The sequence below is a fragment of the Cheilinus undulatus genome, linkage group 2 (assembly GCF_018320785.1).
Source record: "Cheilinus undulatus linkage group 2, ASM1832078v1, whole genome shotgun sequence".
Taxonomy (NCBI): Eukaryota; Metazoa; Chordata; class Actinopteri; order Labriformes; family Labridae; genus Cheilinus; species Cheilinus undulatus.
The window spans coordinates 48,978,056-48,996,732 of record NC_054866.1 but is presented as its reverse complement, the minus strand read 5'-3'; the positions used below and the strand labels follow the sequence as shown (position 1 = coordinate 48,996,732).

The following is an 18,677-nucleotide window of genomic DNA, read 5'->3' as shown; positions in this document are numbered from 1 at the left end:
GATTAGCAGTCATACTAGTAGATTGATGCAGAGGACTGACAGTTGATGATAACTGTTTGTGAACTGCATGAAATTTTTTATTTTTTTTAATTTTGGAAAACAATGAAATTTGCCAGGATCCCAAACTTTGAGCGGTAGTGTAACTACCAAACTAACTTTTGTAGCTACTATGACAAACTTTCAAATTAATTGTAAGAAGATTGCTAGTATCATTAAGTACTCATAGCTGCACTCAGTATTGGTGAGTAAGTACTTGTACTTGGTCTGGAAAAAAGTGGTATTGGTGCATCTCAAATTATCCTTTAATTTATGTAATTCAAAATGATTTATGTATATTATTAAAAGTCTTTCATATTGATACCATTTTGGTTCTTCTGCTTAAGTATCAGACAGTAAATCTTGGACATGTCAATGTTTTCAATGACCAAAAACTGCAGACAAACTCCTACACACAGTCTAAATTGAACAAATACATTGGAAATGTATGGAAATGTAGAGAAAGTAGCAAGAAGTGAGGGTTTCCCTTTCTCATCACTATTTCCAGAAACACTGGTTAAAATAATGACCTCATCTATTCATCTATCATCTCTTCGTCTTGTCCCGTTTGGGGTCACCAGGGTCTGCAGTCGATGGGTGAAAGGCGAGGTGCACTCTGGACTAGTTACCTGTCAGTCACAAGGCTGGTTTTTAGAGACAAACAACCTGGCATGCTCACACTCACACCTACGGGCAATTTAGAGTCACCATTTAATCTCACAAGCATGTCTTTGGTTTGTGGAAGGAAGCTGAAGTGCCTGGAGAGAGCCCACACATGCACAGAGAGAACATGCAGACTCCACACAGAAAGGCTGCAACCACTGCACTATTATGCAGTGCCATATGTTTTTGTTTGTTTAGATGCCTCTAAACATTAAAATAATAAAGATTTCATTTTGAAACACATTAAGAATATGGAAAATTTGACAAATGCAATGTAGTTTAATGTTGCTAATCTGTGTGTGGGGGTTTGTCTGCGATTTTTGATCATCAAAGTAAAATAAAATTATGGACATTCTGCCAGTCTAGGACTTTTAGTGTTGTAATGATGTCAAACAGCTTTCAATATGGTTTGATTTTACTAGAGTCATATCAAAGTTTTTAATTCTGGTACTGGGATAACTATTTGGTGATTCTTTAAAAAAAAAAACACTATATATCATATTTTTCAATGTAGCTAAGAAAACTACAAGCTATGGTTTGTTCCATGTTGCCCAGCTCTACTGTCATCCTCTGACGGTGTTTAAACACAGAAGCATGTTGCTCCTAATGAAAGAACAATCACACAGATCACATCTCTGCAAACGTGTGGCTCAGTGTTTGTGTTTATGTTCATAGTTCAACATGAGGGTAAGACGGCTTCATGTTCTTAAATACATTTAACATTTACACAGTGTTTTTTCATCTTTAAGATTATAGTGTGAGGCATTTACCTTCAACAGGTCATGACCTTTTACACACCCTGATTAGTATGTGGGTTGGCTAAAAGAGTAGAGAAAACACATCTAGAGCAGTGGCAGATAAAACACTAGAATATCTATGTTGAGCTTTGACCTATCAGGTGTCATTATTATCTCAAAACTGTTAAACTTCAAATTAAAGCTCACCCCAGGTCAAAGCTTAGTCTCTTTTACTAGCCTAGTGCCTACAAGAAAAGTCTGAAGCAGGGAGAGAAGCATCAAAAACCCAGAGCGGAGCACGAATGGCAACAGAACGACACTGTAAGTCTGAAGCAGATAAAAGGAGGAGCTGGGGTGGAGGAAGGTTGCAAGAAGCATCTTGCAGAGGGAGCAGCAGCATATAGCTAGGCTAGATCAGTTTGAATATGGCAGCATGAGTGTGATTAGCCAATAGTGTGCTTAGAGTGAATCAGCTGGCTGTCAGCTGATGGGGGGCTTGTGTGAGATCTCAATTACATGGCAACACTCTGTGACCTGCCTGATCTAACCCTATAGGCTTGACTTATTGTTGGACATTAGCATAGTTAGGCATATTTTTGCAGTTGATGTGTTTAGACAATTGGAATTAGCAAAGAGAAAAGCTTCATTTAGCCAGTTACCAGTGACTACACTGCTTGCATTGTAACAATTTGAAAAGTGCTAATAAAGAGCATTTCAGTATGAAACCTGCATTTTTTTGTTCAAACAAGTATCCAAAATCATAAATTAATGTCTGACATTTGTGACAAAACAACTTGCTTGAAATGGATTCATATAACATGATGAATGATTTTTTGGTGGATACGTCTCCAGCTTTCATCGCCTTACATTCAATATGAAAATGATGACACACCTCTAGCTTGGCACCTGAGTTGTTCCTGTGAACTGTGGCGACCCAGGTTGGCTTGATCTATATGTATAGATATACAGTATAGGGGTGTCGTATAAGTTCCCACAACGGTATGAGAGAAAAATGTGTTCATGCATGTGGTTTACATCCACCATGTGTGGTTACAGAGGGCAGGGGCAAGCCCCTGACGCAGGTCTACAGAGTATACCTACATTTTTTTTCTCCACAGAGTATAAAATCCTCTGAATAAAAGGCATAGCCAGAAAAGAGAATTTAAATTAAGAGCACACCCACTTCTGCTTGCACCACTGCACCACTGCTGATGCCTTTAGGTGAGAGGTGGCTCACACCCTAGCTGATGTATGCAGACAAACAAGCACCTACTGGCAATTCACCCAGAAAGAACTCACACTAGCACAGGGGGAACATGCAGACTTCACACAGAAAAGCTTCTATCTGGCCAGGATACAGACCTTGAACCTTCTTGATGTGAAAAAGCAGCACTAACCACAGAGCCACGTTGCAGCCCCCTGCATGTGGCTTATCAAAAAAAAAACTTTCCTACGTCAAAACAGAAGCAGCATTTCTCTCAGTAGGAATACAAAGACTACATGCCATAAACCTGCACTGATAAAGTGAACAGACTGGATTTGGTTCAACCTGACTTGATAGTGAGTACAATCATGTGGCCTATGGTACCTGCACCCCCTCCCACCACCTTTATTTGGCTGTGTGTCATCGTCCAACGCGTTAAACTAGCTTCTATTTCCAGCTCAGTGGCTGGCAGTTGAATAAAGGAAACAAGAGTGACGCCTCAGCAGGCAGAAATCTTGTTTGGGTACATGCCTGCATCTTAACAGACACAGCATACCTCTGAACTTTCCTGTCCCTTGTTTCATAATGTCACATTTAAATGTTATGATAAAAGACCTGAGAGGTCCAACTGTGTCTATTCTTTTCGGCACTTTCAGAGATTTAGGAGTCTGGAGTTGTGCCTCCAGTCTACTGGGTAAGGATAAAAGTCATGAAGACAAACTTCACAGAAGGAAAAATGCGGCTAGTTGTACTACTAATCTGACTCATCCAGAACGTCTCTGTCTCTTTGGCTGACTTTATGTCAGCGTCTACTCCTCTGACTGATTCTTTACAGGAGCTCACTAAACTCTCTCTGTCTAAAGGTTTAAACTTCATCCTGCTGCTGCACCATCAGCATAAATAAGGTCATCTCTGTTATGGTCAAAACACACACCAACTCCTGCAGAGTGAAGGCCTACTTTCTCACCGCTGCTGCTCCTGTAAAACTGCAGCATTAGCAGGCCGACCTCTGCTGCGCCATTAGCGTGGCTTCACGTGATCAGAAACATGTTTGTGGACACGTGTGTGTGTGATCGTATCTGTTGGAAGGTGTGAGTGTGTGTTTAAATGTGAAGGAAGGGCAGATATGTAAATCTCCCCTCCTCTCTCACAGCAGGGTCTACTGACCTGTTTAGAGGAAGTGTGCTCACTGCAGCTAACCTGCTTTGCATCAGTTACAGTTACTGAGCGACGTCTCATTGTTTAACACTCTGAGTACAGCAGGTCACAGATTCATGAAAGAAAACTCTAAAGGCTGAAATTTCAAAGATGTTAAGTTGTTTTTAGATTTAAGTGTGAAATGCAGCAACAAAATGAAACAGAGGCTAGAGGATCAAAAGACTTTTGTCCACATGCTTGGATGCCAGGAGCTTCACACCGCCCTGCCCAGTGTTTTCTTCAGTGCAATTTAAAATGATTTACTGAAGCTGCATGATAAAAGTGAGTCGACTTTGACTGATCATTGATGACATCATGAATAAATCCTCATTAGAAGGGAATGTTCGCAACAACCGACAACAATCTCAAATCATTATAAAGTAGGGTTGTAACATTAACACGTTAAGGCTTGTGATTAATCCTGAAACCCTAACGTTAAAAAGATGACAACTAAATTTAATCATATGACTAAGTTTGACCACAACTTGCTCCAATAGTCCTCCAGTGTGGATGTTTATGTGCCTGGGGGTGAAGAGGTGAGAGGGTCAGACACAGCCAGCAGTAATGAGTGAGGAGACAGACCCAGGTCCTCTTAACGCAGGGGTGTCAAACTCAAGGCCCGGGGGACAAATCCTGCCCTTCAGATCGTATCATATTCTTATTATAACTGGCCCACTGATCTGCAGGTTTCCTCCAGTTTAAAAATGTAAACCTAACCCTGATGATTCAAAACATCCATCTCAAAGTTATCAGGGAAATTTATGGTTTTGAAACTTTATTTCATATACTGACCTTTTCAATTCACATCTTGACTTTTTATCTTTTTTTTTTTTTTTACCTTTTTTTAGTCTCAATTTTGAAATTTTAAGTAATACTTTGAACTTTTAATGCACAATTTTATTTTATTTTTTCTCACATTTTGACCTTTTTAGCTCCATACTTTGACTTTTATCTCATAACTTGGCCTTTTGTATCCTCAGTTTTAAATTTTAAGTAATATTTTGACCTGTGAAATTCAAAATGTATTTATTTTTTTCTCAGGCTTTGACATTTTTACCCAATGGTTTTGAAATTTCTCATATGTTGACCTTTAAAACTCATGATTTCAAATTTTAATCTCATGTTTTCACCCTTGAAAAACATGATTTAAACGCTCCTTCTTATATATTTGCCTTTTTAAAAACATGATTTTGACTCTAATGGCCTTTTGAGCCAATAAGTTTGAATTTTTATCTCAGATTTTGAGGCTTTAAACTCAGCATTTTTACTTTTTTGATCTCAAAATCATTTATCATCAGTGCTAAAGTTTTTTTCCCTCCAAAATCAATTGCTAGTGAAAATGAAGTTGACAGTTTATGGATAAATGTTGGACCTCAGGTTGGCCCAAATACAGAATTCGGCCCCTGCTGTGATTAAGTTTGACATCCCTGGCTTAATTGCAATTTTCTTTTTAAAAAGCTGGTGAATGTTGGTTAAGATGAAACCTAAATTGTGGGTGCATGCTGCAGTGTTGAACTACCTTTACACCGAAGCACAATGAGTCTGAATTTCCACCTTCGGGCAAAGCACATCTTTACTAATGTTAGCAAAGACGCTAAGAACAACATGGGATCAAGCCATGGTCATACCACTCTCTTCAGCTGCTTCAGGACAGTTTTCTTCTTCAGCTGCTCAGATAAATGCTGAAAAGTGCTCCAAAACTTTGAGACAGTCCTGTTTGATAACAATATTAATCCAGTGTAGAAATCCACGGTGGCACTAGAAAAACTGAAGTTAATAAGTGAACTTTAGGAGCTGAAGACGGAAAATATGATACGTTCAGGTAACCTCAGTAAATTAGACGACTGCATTCTACATGTTATGACATGTTCAAATATCACATAAAAATGGGAAAATTTAGTTTTTGATGAGAAATCTCAATAAATACAGTTGTGAATGTGTTTTTATTTGAGGGATATACAATAGGTGTGACAGAAAGAATCATATCCTTTTAACTTAAGCTCTTCTCAGCTAAGACCACTTGTGGTTTAATATTTGCCCTTATTTTGTCTTTCCACTAAACTATAGAAAGCATTGATAGTGGTATCGATAAGGACTCAGATCAGCACTTTCAATGTGCTGTACATAGAATTAAAAGAATAAAAATAAAACACTTGACAATAACAATCTTTAAAAAATCAGAAAACATAAAAACTTACTTAAACTATTTCAAAAAAATGCTGTGATTAATCATGTTCAATCATGATCAATCACATTAATCATGATTAATCAAAGTGTAGTGATGTGATTAACTTGATTATTTTTGTAATTGAGTAACAGCACTATTATAAAGATATGCTACTAACAACAGGCAGCTAACACATTTATGGAGCAATAAATAAAGTATATAGTATTCACACCTGGTGCACTACTGGTTTTTCACTGGTTTTGCTTTTCAAGCAACAAAAAGGTCATCAGACAATAGTAAAGTCGACTGTTCATGCAACCCCACCTCAAGGATCATTATTCAGGACCTGGCCTTCATTCCAGACTAGCTAAATGGCCCTACCCTACATTATTCACATACTTCACTGATAAGCCAAAGAGGTAGTTATATATTTCTAAGGCTGACACAGCACTGCTTTTTAATTCATGAAGTAAATGAGATAAACGTGACAGAAGATTTAAAATGAGTCCTTTAAAACCAGTTTTTAGATCAAATATCCACAAGAGGGGCCTTACGATGGCTGACGGAAGGGTGCATCACATATGAGGTTCAGGTCTAAGATTATTCTCAGTGATTTATTTGGGTTTATCTGATTATTTTTAGGCTTCTTGCTTTATCTGATAAGAAAGCTGAAAAGAGACCGTTAATATTGGGAGAGGGCACGAGGGGAGACATGACTCAAACAGCACCAGGACCAGGAATCAAACCTGCCACCAGAGAGTCGAGGACTGTAGCGTTCAGACGAGCGTCTGCTCTGCCAACTGAACTGAACCATCGCTCAGTGTACTTATAAAAAATAAGAAGCAAAATAAATATTTCTGTTGGTTATGGATTTCTGTACATTGATCAACAACTTGAGCAAAGTTTCCTGCTGTTTTATAAATATTAGCAACCAGAGACACAATCACATCATGTGATTAAAGATCAGGCCCTGTGTTTTTACAACAGAATGAGTAAAATCCACCAATATCAATTGCTGTTTCACTACCACTACGACAGAAATAGAGCTCAAAAGCTCCTAATACCGGGTTGTTTCTTACTTTCACTTTCCAAAATTACAAGCGACACTTTCCAAACTGCACACATACACTGGCAGGACTTGTATTTTGAAGGACTTCCTTTCCTATCTTATAAAACTGACATGCAAAGTATTTCTGCGTTATTTTCAATAAGCATCCTGAACAAAGCGCTGCAAGGGACATAAATGTAACTACTGGATCTTTTAAAGACTCCAATGTCAGTATTAACCGATGTGTGAATCTGAGAACACCAACACTGCTCTCTCTCTTATAAAAGCTTTGGTTAAAAATAGGATTGAAGATCTGAAACTGTCTTTAAAACTTTGGTGCTTTTCGGTACTTTTGATCATTAATAACAAAGACCGTTTCATTTTTTTAACATGCAAAATTAGAGAATCAAAGCATGAAAAATAATGACAGTCTTACAGTGAAGCTGAGTGATGTGCTTATTTGAACATCCACTGCAGTTTGTGGTGTTACTGGTCTTTGGGCTGGGTGCACTCACACCAGGCCATCCGTACCGCACGTGGGCCCATTTCAGCCGAAAGTCTGGTACGTTTGGCCAGGGTGAGTACAATCGTTCCAGGCTTCAGCGCGGCATGGAAGGACAAGGTGGGCCTAGGCATGGCACGGATGCAAATGAAGGAGCACAAGCACAGGAATGTGACATAACATGAAGTAACAACAAAAGAACCTGCCTGAGAGCACAGAGAGCACAGCAGGCAGCAGCTACATGCAGGATTGCAGGAAGGAGGAGACAGCAGGATTTTTTTCTAGAGAGATAGAGAGAACTATGTATTTTGTCTCATTGTATTTCAACAAGTTACAAGGACTTTATAAGAGCTGTAGAATTTAACTCTGCACAGCTCCACTACAACCTCATTCTAATGGATCCCAGCCCTGTCCACATTTCTGACCAGTTTCTTGCAAAGCTAGGCTTTAACAACCGTTAGGGGATTTTTGGTTTTGTAAATAAAGCTTCTTCCCTTGATTGAGTCACAAACAGCAGCTCACAGGATAACAAACACCTTTTGTTCTCCGTGCGTAAAGGAAGTGCCAAATACACAGACAAGTGTCGGGGTTAATCTCACAACCGATTTAACCTCTCTCTCTTATTATAGAAAAATTAATGCCAAACTATCATCCACTGAATTAACTTACCTCTAATTCTATTTAATGTCACCAAGAAGTGAAATTGGGATCTTGATCGCTGATGTTTGAACCGAACTTCATTTATTAATCCTGTGGCGTTTTCACTTCCAGCTCTTATCAGAGGGTTAAAATTGCTCTCGTCACAGTAAAAAAATCTTTTAACTTAACATTTAATCCTGCTCTGGACACAGGCTGTCCTATGACATGAGAGCTTGTTTGGTGCAGCAGGCATCCAGAATTATGCATAGAAATAGTACAGCTCATGGCACATAAAGGAATGCCAGGGGGATTCAGATAGTAGCTATACAGACATGCAGAAGAATGACTGTAGGGGCTCATACAAGTTAAAAAGTTGGGTTTCATTCGGCAGAAGTGCCTGGGACTCTGATCAGGCTCAAGATTAGTAGTATATGCTGTGATAGATAATTCTCCGCTATGAACCGCTTCCTCTCTCTCCCTCTCTCTCCTCACTGGGCACTGTATAGTTAACGTAGTCTACTGATCCCAGGTCAGCTGAAATAATTCTGGTGTCAGATCAGATTTTGTATAAATCTGTTGCTATTTTACAGCCTAAAAACCATACTTATGTATACTGAGTCATCAACACGTATAAGTTCATCAGCAGTAGATGCTTCATGTGTCAGTGAGTGACGTGTCCTTGCCCAGGCCTGGATGCGTTGAGCAGTGTAAGTGCGGGCCAATGGGGGACAGAGGTGGGGGTCAAATGGGCTTCAGTGTGGTTAGAATATCGTGGCCTGGTGTGAGTATGCCCAGTTGTTCAGTTTTTATGCTGTTTTTAATTCTTGAATTTCTTTTGAGCCTTTTATTTTGATTGCCATTTATCGTTTGACTCAGGGAGAGCCTTAGTAATTTAATTTCATTGTTGATTTGCCTTTCAATTGAGAACAAAGCCTCATATTGTATCATATCATATTATATTGTGATCCAACACATTGAATCAAAATATATGTGACCAAAGCTGGTAAAAAGTCCTGCAAGTCGTCCAAGGTCATTTTTGAGTTTTTTACACATTATGAAAGTGTAGATTCCAAGCTTTCAAATGGTGTATCATACACCTTAATCTGATCATATTTTACAAAGATATGCTTATTTGAATGTTAACTTCTAGTTCCTGTTTGTTCAGAGAAAAACAGGCTCAAAGCTTCAGGACTTCTCCTACCTTCAGGCAGGCCAGGAGATGGGCGTGAACAATAGAGCCACATTTACATAAAATCCACCTAAACCAAGCTTCTGAATCGACTGGTGACGATCATCAAAATATTCCCTCAGAAAATCCGCCGTCATCAAACTTGCCCTGTTGAGGGATCTTGAAGTTGTCCGAAGTCTGTTTATAATTCTTGCTGCTTCTTCATCGTCCCTTCTACTTTTCTTCGCTGCAGGGTGCATCTTGAGGCTTGTTGTTAAAGGTGATAACTAGAAAAAGCTGTAGTTACGTGCCGAGGGGGGTGGCGTTTGAGCCATGCGGTGTTTGTTATTGTCCATCTCAATGGGCGAAACTGGGAACAATGGCAGACTGAGCGGCCAATTATCACCCTGCAGTTCGCTTTCCCCTCCCCTCAATATCCTTGCAGCAACTGCGAGAATAGGGCATTTTAAAACACAAAATTAACACTTTTAAATATCCCATTTGTGTTACTTTTTTCATCAAATGAGTAGTTTAAATGTTGGACTTGCATAAAATGAGAAAAAACGAAAAATATATTAAAAAAAACATATCCTATCCTACTCTACCCTATCCTATCCCATCCCACCCCATGTCATCCCAACCAATCCCATCCTATCCAGACCAATCCTATCTTATCCTACCCTACCCTACCCTATCCCATCCTATACTATCCTACCCTATCGTATCCTATCCTATCCTATCCTACCCTACCCTAGATCCTATCCTACCCTACCCTAGATCCTATCCTACCCTACCCTAGATCCTATCCCATCCTATCCTATTCTATTCTGTCCGTTAAGCTTGTGTGTGATGAGAAAAAAAAAATCCAAAGTCTTATCAGATCTTCATAAGCAGCCAGTTCTCATTGACATCCTGACTCACAGACACAGCTGCCTAAAATATGACGTTAAACTTTAGATGACCCAGCATCATCAAAATCTTCAGTAATCAGCCTCACGAGTCTTAAAATTACACACTTAATTACATGGAATTACATGGTAATTAACACTAAATTACATGCATTATGTTATTTCTCCTCATACAAGACATTTAAAGCACAAACCCAGCATTTTTCAGCCTTATATATATTCAACAAAGGTAAAACTCTGAATAAACTGATGAAAGAAACTGCTGTCTCAGCCAAACATAAACTTTATTTCTTTTATCTTAGAGCATAAATAAAATCATAATTTATTTAACTGTTTGAATGTTGTGTTAAAACAAAACTGAGTTAGTTTACTGTATGATGTCTGAGAGGTCTGCTGGGACTTAAGGTCAAAAATAATTGTAAAAAGATAAAACACAGGAAGATCTACAGGACTGTCCCCCAATCAGAGTGGGTGAGAAGACTCATCATGTGTAGAGATGTCTCGATATCAAAGTTTAAAACCTGATCAAAAACAGATCCTATCAGTACCTGTTTGATACCACAAAAGCAACAACAGAAGTCCTGGAAAAACAGTGCTTGTTTATTTATTCTAATAGTCAAAAATGCAATTAAACTTTTGCAGCCTGAATTGCACTAATATTACCATTTAAGATTGCGTGCTTGCAATCTGATGATAAGACAATTGAGAAGGCTCGTTGTGCAGGAGTCACGATGCATCATGTGCTGGTTCTAAGAGCTGGCTCCTTTAGTGATCAATGGGAGCTGACTCCTGTCTGAGAGACAGAGTCGTTTTTCCTGTTTGCTGTTTTAAAGATATGTAGAAGGCACAATAGGACCTCATAAAGGGCTGTTTGGTAACCAAAAGACTGGCTTCTTACTGAGGTGAGAAGAATAATCCAGATCTCTAAAAAGAGCCACAGTTCCCATCACTCAGAGCAAAGCCAAGAATAAAGCCATGCTTTTGTTTACTGGTGGAATACAGCAGATGACGATGCGGTCTTTAATGTGTGCTATTGTGTCTACACAACCAATCCAATCTGGATGAAGGCCTCCCACACCACTTCTATGTACAGCCTGAGCTATCAGGTATCAATGGTTTTCAAATGTGATTTGGGACACTTCTGTAGGTGGGTTCATCGAGGTGAATGGAGTCTGAACAGGGGGTGGTGTAGTGTGAGAAGAAGTTGGATTACTTTTAATTGATATACGCTTTATTGGGTACATTTTTTATTTAGAAGTATGTATACTATATGAAGACAAAACAATAAGAGAGTAAACTCCATATACCTGCATTTACATTGCACGACCTCTGGACACAGGGTGCATTTAACCCATTTAGACCGGATACTGTATTTGCGTGTATGTTCCCTCAAGACCAGATGAGACGCTGGCATGCTGATGGATGAAAAAAGTTCCTATAGTTGAGCTGTGACACAGACAACCTGTGTCAGGGAAATGACAAAGAGGCGGACTGCAGTGACATTTTAGAGTGTCTAAGTAACTAGACAGGAACATCACAAGAATGACAAGCACATCAGCATCATATCAAACCAAAATGTGGCTCCTTCTGCTGTACTTGGAAAAAAACAAATCGGTCTCCTGCTGTGAGAGGTATGCACTAATAACACTGTCTTTAACTGCTCCAGGACATTAATCTTCCTCATCTGCCTTTGAAAAGTTCTCCCAAACTTCCTGTTAGTTAAAATAAGAATCCAGTGTTGAAATTTATGTTGAAATCAGCAGAATAGAAGTTAATAAGCTCGCTGAAAGAGCCCACAGAGGATTCTGTTATGATGTGTTCATGGTCAGCTCTGTAAAAATGGCTATCAGGTGAATGTAAATACAATGCCTTAATGTGTTCAAATGCAACATCAAGAAAAATGTACTTTTTGAGAAGAAACTTAAACAGATTATACTGATTTTTGATTGTTTTAAAAAAAGTTAATGAACTTCAGTGTAAATTCAATCACTTAAACTAGAGTTAAGAGTTTAAACTTCCTGGTTGTTTTTATTCTATGCCTCTTTCCTCCACAGAGGTGGAGAATAAAGGCTTTAGTCATCATTGAAATTCCGTGCAGTTTTTCAGAAAACCCCTCAGGCTCTGGGAGGTTGGGTGGTTTTTAGGCAGCCTTAGGTCTCAGGGTTAAAAAAAGTTTGAGAGGGCAAACAGAAAAATCAGAAATGAGCAAAAGTCAAAATCAATCTAATAAATGCCCAAAAAAAAATCAAAAAAAAAAAAAAATCAAAATCAAGAATGAATGCTTGTAGTGAGAACACAGCCAAAAAGATTCATTTCAAACATCATTTCTAAAACTCTGAGATCTACGGGCAAAATCACTCAGATCTTGTTGAATTTGAACAGCACACATAAAAAAATCATTTAAGGGGTAAATACAATATCAAAGTTTGAGTGTTCGTACAACAAGAAAAATCTTTTGTGTGCAGTGAAGCTATGGAGGAGCTTAAACGTGGAGTTAAAGGAATATCCACACATGTGTCAGTTTAAAAAGTGCTATAAAAATAGGATTTTTGACGAGGTACAGTAATGAGGAAGGTGTTTGACTATTGCTGAGGACTAATTGTTTACTGTCGATTATTTTTCTCAATAATAACAGAATAAATCTAGAGGCATTCATATGAAAATACAGGGTCACAGATGGTGTGTTATACTGGATGTTACAGATGTATTATAACACTCTCTACATGAATTGTATATCAAACATTATGTATTATTTCAAATAAATGATGATATATAAGCACAGCATCCAGAAAGTATTCAGACTGCCTTCACTTTTTCTATTTTATTGTTTCAGCCTGATGCTTCAGTCAAAGAAAAAAACAAAAAACTTTTATTCTCATTAATCTACACCAGGGGTGACCAAACTTTTTCCACAGAGGGCCACGTACAAAAATATATTAGGATGGCAGGGGCACTTTCATTCTCTTTGCCACGAGGATATCAAAGTTAGTAAGACCAACCCAATGTAAGTAAATACATGCTTGGTGATTGAGTACGCCTAAATTGCTGGTTGATGGCTGACAGGGCAAATAGACAGTCATTTATAGGATTTTGTGGAGCCAGTCAGATTCCTGGGAGCTGTTTAGCCCTGTCTTCCACTGGCTCTGCCCTCGAAAAGTTATCATTGCTGCTGTGATAAACCATCAGGACATTATTAATCAAAATATCTTCTTGTCAAAATGTTTGTTTACAGATTTAACATGGTAGCACTGCCTTTTGTTGATACCAGAAAGTACAATACAGTTAGGCACACGCTTCATGTTTTAATGTGGGCCATATTTCACTTAAACTCTAGAATTTGCCAATCAAAAATGGCCCGCAGGCCACATGTGGCCCCCAGGCCATAGTTTGGACACCCCTGATCTACACTCAGTACCCCATCATGACAAAGTGAAAACAGAACTTTTACATTTTTGCTGATTTACTGAGAGTTAAAAACTGAAATGTCACATTGGCTTAAGTATGCAGACCCCTTACACAAACACTTGAATTTCACTCCAGTTCCTCCCTTTTCTCTGGGTCTTTGCTAAGATCTTTCTACACCTTGATTGGAGTCCACCTGTGGTAAATTAAATTGGTTGGACATGACTTGGAAAGGCACACACCTCTCTATAGAAGGCCTCACAGCTAACTATGATATAAACCATAAACCAAGCCATGAGGCCAGAGAACGGCCTGCAGAGCTCAGAGACAGGATTGTTGCAAGACACAGTACTGGGGAACACAACAAAAAGATCATTCCCTGCACTGAAGTACAACCAGGACTCTTGCAAGAGCTGGTCCCCTGGAAAAGCTGACTGCTCTGGGGAGAAGAGATATGTATGACAGGTGACCAAGAACAAATAAAGTTCCAGAAGGACAGCCATCGCTGCAGCTCTCCACTGATTTGGGCTTTATAGCAGAGTGGCTAGACTGAAGCCTCTCCTCAGTGCAAAGAGTTCTTTTGACCTTGTAGCTTCATTTTTGCTATGCAATCATTGTCAGCTGTGAGGCCTTCTATAGAGAGGTTTGCGCCTTTTCAAATCAAGTCCAGCCAATTTAATTTACCACAGGTGGACTCCAATCAAGGTGTAGAAAGATCTCAGCAAAGATCCAGAGACATGGGTGGAACCTGAGTGAAAATTCAAGTGTTTTTTGCAAAGGGTCTGAATACTTCAGTTACTGTTTTTAACTTTGCTATGATGGTGTACTGAGTGTAGATTAATGGGGATATTTTTTTTCCACTGTAGCATCAGGCTGCAACTTAACAATGTAACAAAAGTGAAGGTGGTCTGAACACACTGTAAGTATAAACGTCTATTTTAGATAGGAAAGAACATCTAACAGGTTTCTGGTAGGATCAAAAATAGTGATTATTTATAAGAATTCGTTTTTCAGTAATAAGCTTCGTACTTTACTGGATTTTGTGATGTACTTGTTTTTGTATGACAATGATAACTAGGATCAAATGTCATAAGTCAGAACAAGTCAAAGTAAAAAAATAGGTTTTTATTGATAAGGAAACTAAATAACTAGCTTTCTCTAGGTCAGGGGTTCTCAACGTTGGGGTCGGGACCCCATTGGGGATTGCAAGACACTGAGAGGGAGTCTCCAAATAATTTCAAACCGTTTTCATCACTTTTCCCACCAATTTGCCAATTGTAACACATTTCTGCAACTTAAAACCCATTTTTGTCTATTTTAAACTCTTTCCACCACTTTTTTTCTGCCTGTTTTTGCCATTCATAAGCCAAATCTTGCCACTCTCAGCCTTACTTCTTCCATTCTTTTTTCAGAAGTGTAAAATAATTTTTTGATGTGTTTGCTTTGATCATTTTTCATGTGTTACTGATTTTTGCCTTCTCTGTGTTTTTATTTTACTTTACATGCTGAAAATAAATCACAACTAACAACAACAACTTAAAGTTTCGTCTCAAACTTCAATTATTTTACACAACCACAAATAGGGAGAAGCTTCGACTAACTTCTCCTTGGAGTAAAACTGATCAAAAATACTTTCACTTCAAGTCTAACCACTTCCTTCAGAAGGACCCGGGGCCTACACTCAAAGATGTGATTGTAATCAACCAATGAAACTAGAATCAGTCACACTTTTATTTCCTTTAAAACTCATGAAGAAATTCTCACCGTGCACAGCAGCATTTGTGCTGTACATTTATGTTACAGGCAACAGTTTGAAGAGCCAAAGACCAGAAAGATAAGTGAGTCAGCTGTGAAGAAGGCAGAAGTCTGACATGCTTCACTTGAGATGACAAACGTCCTCACTGAACTCCCTCTGGTTTTCAGCCTCACACTTTAATCAAAATAAAACTATTTTCTCTGTCAGTAACTGTTTGATTTCCCATCACTCTCAGCTTTAAACTGACTCAGATCAGCAGCACTGGGCGGCAGAAACTTCTCTCACCTTGTAAACTTCCCCGTATGTCCCTCCTCCAACTCTCAGCAGGATCTCAAAGTCATCCTGAGGGTTTCTGGTGGAGATATCCAGGCCGGTCCGGTTTGACAAATCCATTTTCTGTCACTGGTATTCCTCCTCAGACATGTCACACACACTCTCTCTCACTCACACGCTGAACAGCATCTACATCCACAGACGTCTAAAATGTCAGAAGAAAGGAGCGGCTGAGAGAGTCACTCGCTCTTTCTCGGTCTCTGTGACCGTCTGTCATTCAGCTGCTGTCACACACCAGCACACACACCTTCCTGTTTCTGTTTCTCAGGCTGCTATTGATCCTCCCTCTCTCTCACTCACACACACACACACACACACACACACACACACACTCTCACACACATTTTTTCAGTCATTTGCATATTTTGTGTCTGTTTCCTGTTGGGTGAGAGAGCATGAGGCTGACACGCTCAGGCTGAGGGTGGTGACAGCTTTCTTTCAGGGTTTAATGATTTGTGCTTTATTGTTTTGGTTTGATTTTTGTGCTTATGGGGACATAAAAAAAACTTTTAAGCTCTTTCAAGAGGACAAACTGTGCCTGTTATCTTTTTTAAGTACACTAGATGAGAGTTAATCTGCCATAGTTTACACTTGACTATTTTTATTGTGTTAACACTGTTTGTTTATTGTGTTCCTGTAAGTTTCCAATGGGACTGGTGCTTTGTGTTACATTTGCACCCTCTGCTGGGGACTTTGCAGAACTGAGTGGTGCAGCCCATGTAACCTTTGAATTTGAATAGTGAAACAGAGGCCTGTAGATGACTGCAGCTGGGAGGTATTAGCTGGAAAACTCAACTAGACCAAAGCATAAAGCCTTAGGGAGTTTAGGTTCAAAGCTGATAACAAAAGAACAGAGATTTAGTATTTTACACCTGTTTTATGGAGAAAAGTCCGGGTGTTTACAAGCTAAAGACTCTGAAAAAGGACCCTTGTTGATCCTGGTAACCATTAAAGTCAGCTATTCCTGAATGCTTCAACATAGACATCATCTTGGTTTCTACGGAAAGGTGACACTTTGAGGAATCCTGTCCAGGAGGTAGTAATTTTTTTTTTTTTTTTTTTAATTTTTTCAGTTTTACTTTTTGGATTCAATTCCAGTTTAGTTTTTACAAGTATTTCCCACTGGTTTGTTAGTTTTGCTTAGTTTTCACTTTGTAAAAATACTTTGTTTTAGTCAAGTTTTTAATAGTGTAGTGTTAGTTTTAGTTTTTTGGGAAATATGGGATACTTGTTAGGGTCTAAACCCAAAGGGCTGGAAAAAGTAAACATATACAGTGCTTAAACAAATTTATTAGACCACCCTAACCCTAACCAAAGTAATGTTTATGCCACAGCTGCCCTAAATTAACAGCACTGGTAATTACCAAAATCATTTTTTATATTTCTGCAATGGTTAATACACCAATTTGTAGAAGCTCTTTAACCCAAATGATATTTTTAATGCTAAAATATCATTATTATTGTTATGCATGAATTTTCAAATTTACTGATATTAAAAAAAACTGAAAAAATAGTAAAGCACATTATCATTTATTGATTAATATGTCAAATTATAGTTATTTACTTGCATTCCTGAACAGAAAAAAATAGTTTTAGTGGTTGTATGTTATGCTTGATTCATTTCGGACTTCTCAGTGAAGCCCAGTGAGCTGGCTCAAATTTGGGTGAATTCAGTTTGAAATTCCTCATTACTGTTCAAAATGGTAAAACATAGAGAGCTCACTGAAAATGAAAGAGTCTGCATTAAAGTACTTCATGATGCTGGATGGTCTTTGAGTCAAATATGACAGGTGGTCTAATAAATTTGTTAAGCACTGTACATTTTTGAAATGTATTCAAATAGGCCACTCTCTACTTTGAGAGGGGTCTGGCTGCAGACCACACATTTCTGACAGCCACGCTTACAGACTTTTCATCAGAGACATCGTAAATCTCAGAAAGGAAGTGCCACAATTTGCTGGTCAACATATTTCAACTCTACCAATTTTCTTTAAATTCATCTTTATTTAAATACTGCTGGATTGCTCAGTGGTTTACACTGTACACGCCAGGATACACACAAGATGTAAGTTGCTTTGGATAAAAGCATCTGCTAAATGTCTGCTAAGTAGCATTTACAAGTAAAGAAACAATAGCATTACAAACATTACAGACTCAGCAACATTTCATAAATAGAAGAGAGAAAAGTTAGGGGTCTAATCCAGGATTAAATCATGAATAGACCTGTTTTTTTAAAGGTTTATTTTATGCCTTTATTTGATAGAGGAGGATAGTGGATAAAGTCAGAAACAGGGATGAGAGCAGAGGAGAGACATGCAGCAAGGGGCCTCAGGCCAGATTTGAACCCGGGCCATCCGCGTACATGGGGTGCGCCTTAACCACTCGGCCACCTGCGCCCCATAAATAGACCTGTTTAAAAAGTAGTTATAAAATCAGTTGCTTGCTTTAGCTTCATAAGCTTAAACTTAAGCTAACAAAGCTACAATAGCTACGTAGTTAATATCACAATATAAGCAGTGCTAGCTAAGTTAGCTTTACCAAGATGAGCTTTTACATTAGCTAAAGCTAATGTACCTAATGTAGCTGCTTTGCAAGCTTAGCTTTAGCTATGTTAGCTAAGTATTTCTGTTATCTATAGCTACATTGGCTTTAGCAAAGTTAGCTTTACCAACATGAGCTTAGGATAAGGTACCTGCGAAGATTTCATAGCCTTCTTGTAAGCTTAGTTCAGCTACATTAGTTACGTAGCTAAAGTTAACATTCATGATTAGTTTACATAGCTGCTTTTTGAGATTAGGTTTAGCTACATTAGCTACATTACTAAAGCTCACCTCACAAAGCAACTATGTAAACTACACTGGTACATTAGCTTTAGCTGCCATAGCTATGTAGCACCATTATCTAAAGCTAAGCTAGC

The 18,677-nt window shown here is 38.6% G+C and overlaps 1 protein-coding gene across 2 annotated transcripts in view; it reads right to left on the bottom strand.

The window, feature by feature from the left end:
• Window positions 1–15,973, bottom strand: part of LOC121526116 (mitogen-activated protein kinase kinase kinase kinase 5-like) — a 66,307-nt gene extending 50,334 nt beyond the window's left edge. For both annotated transcript variants that reach the window (XM_041812487.1, XM_041812496.1), the window contains exon 1: window positions 15,713–15,973. In XM_041812487.1, coding sequence (XP_041668421.1) covers window positions 15,713–15,820 — 108 coding nt within the window. In that variant the 5' untranslated portion in view covers window positions 15,821–15,973. The remainder of the gene's footprint in view (window positions 1–15,712) is intronic.
• Window positions 15,974–18,677: the final 2,704 nt, after the last annotated feature.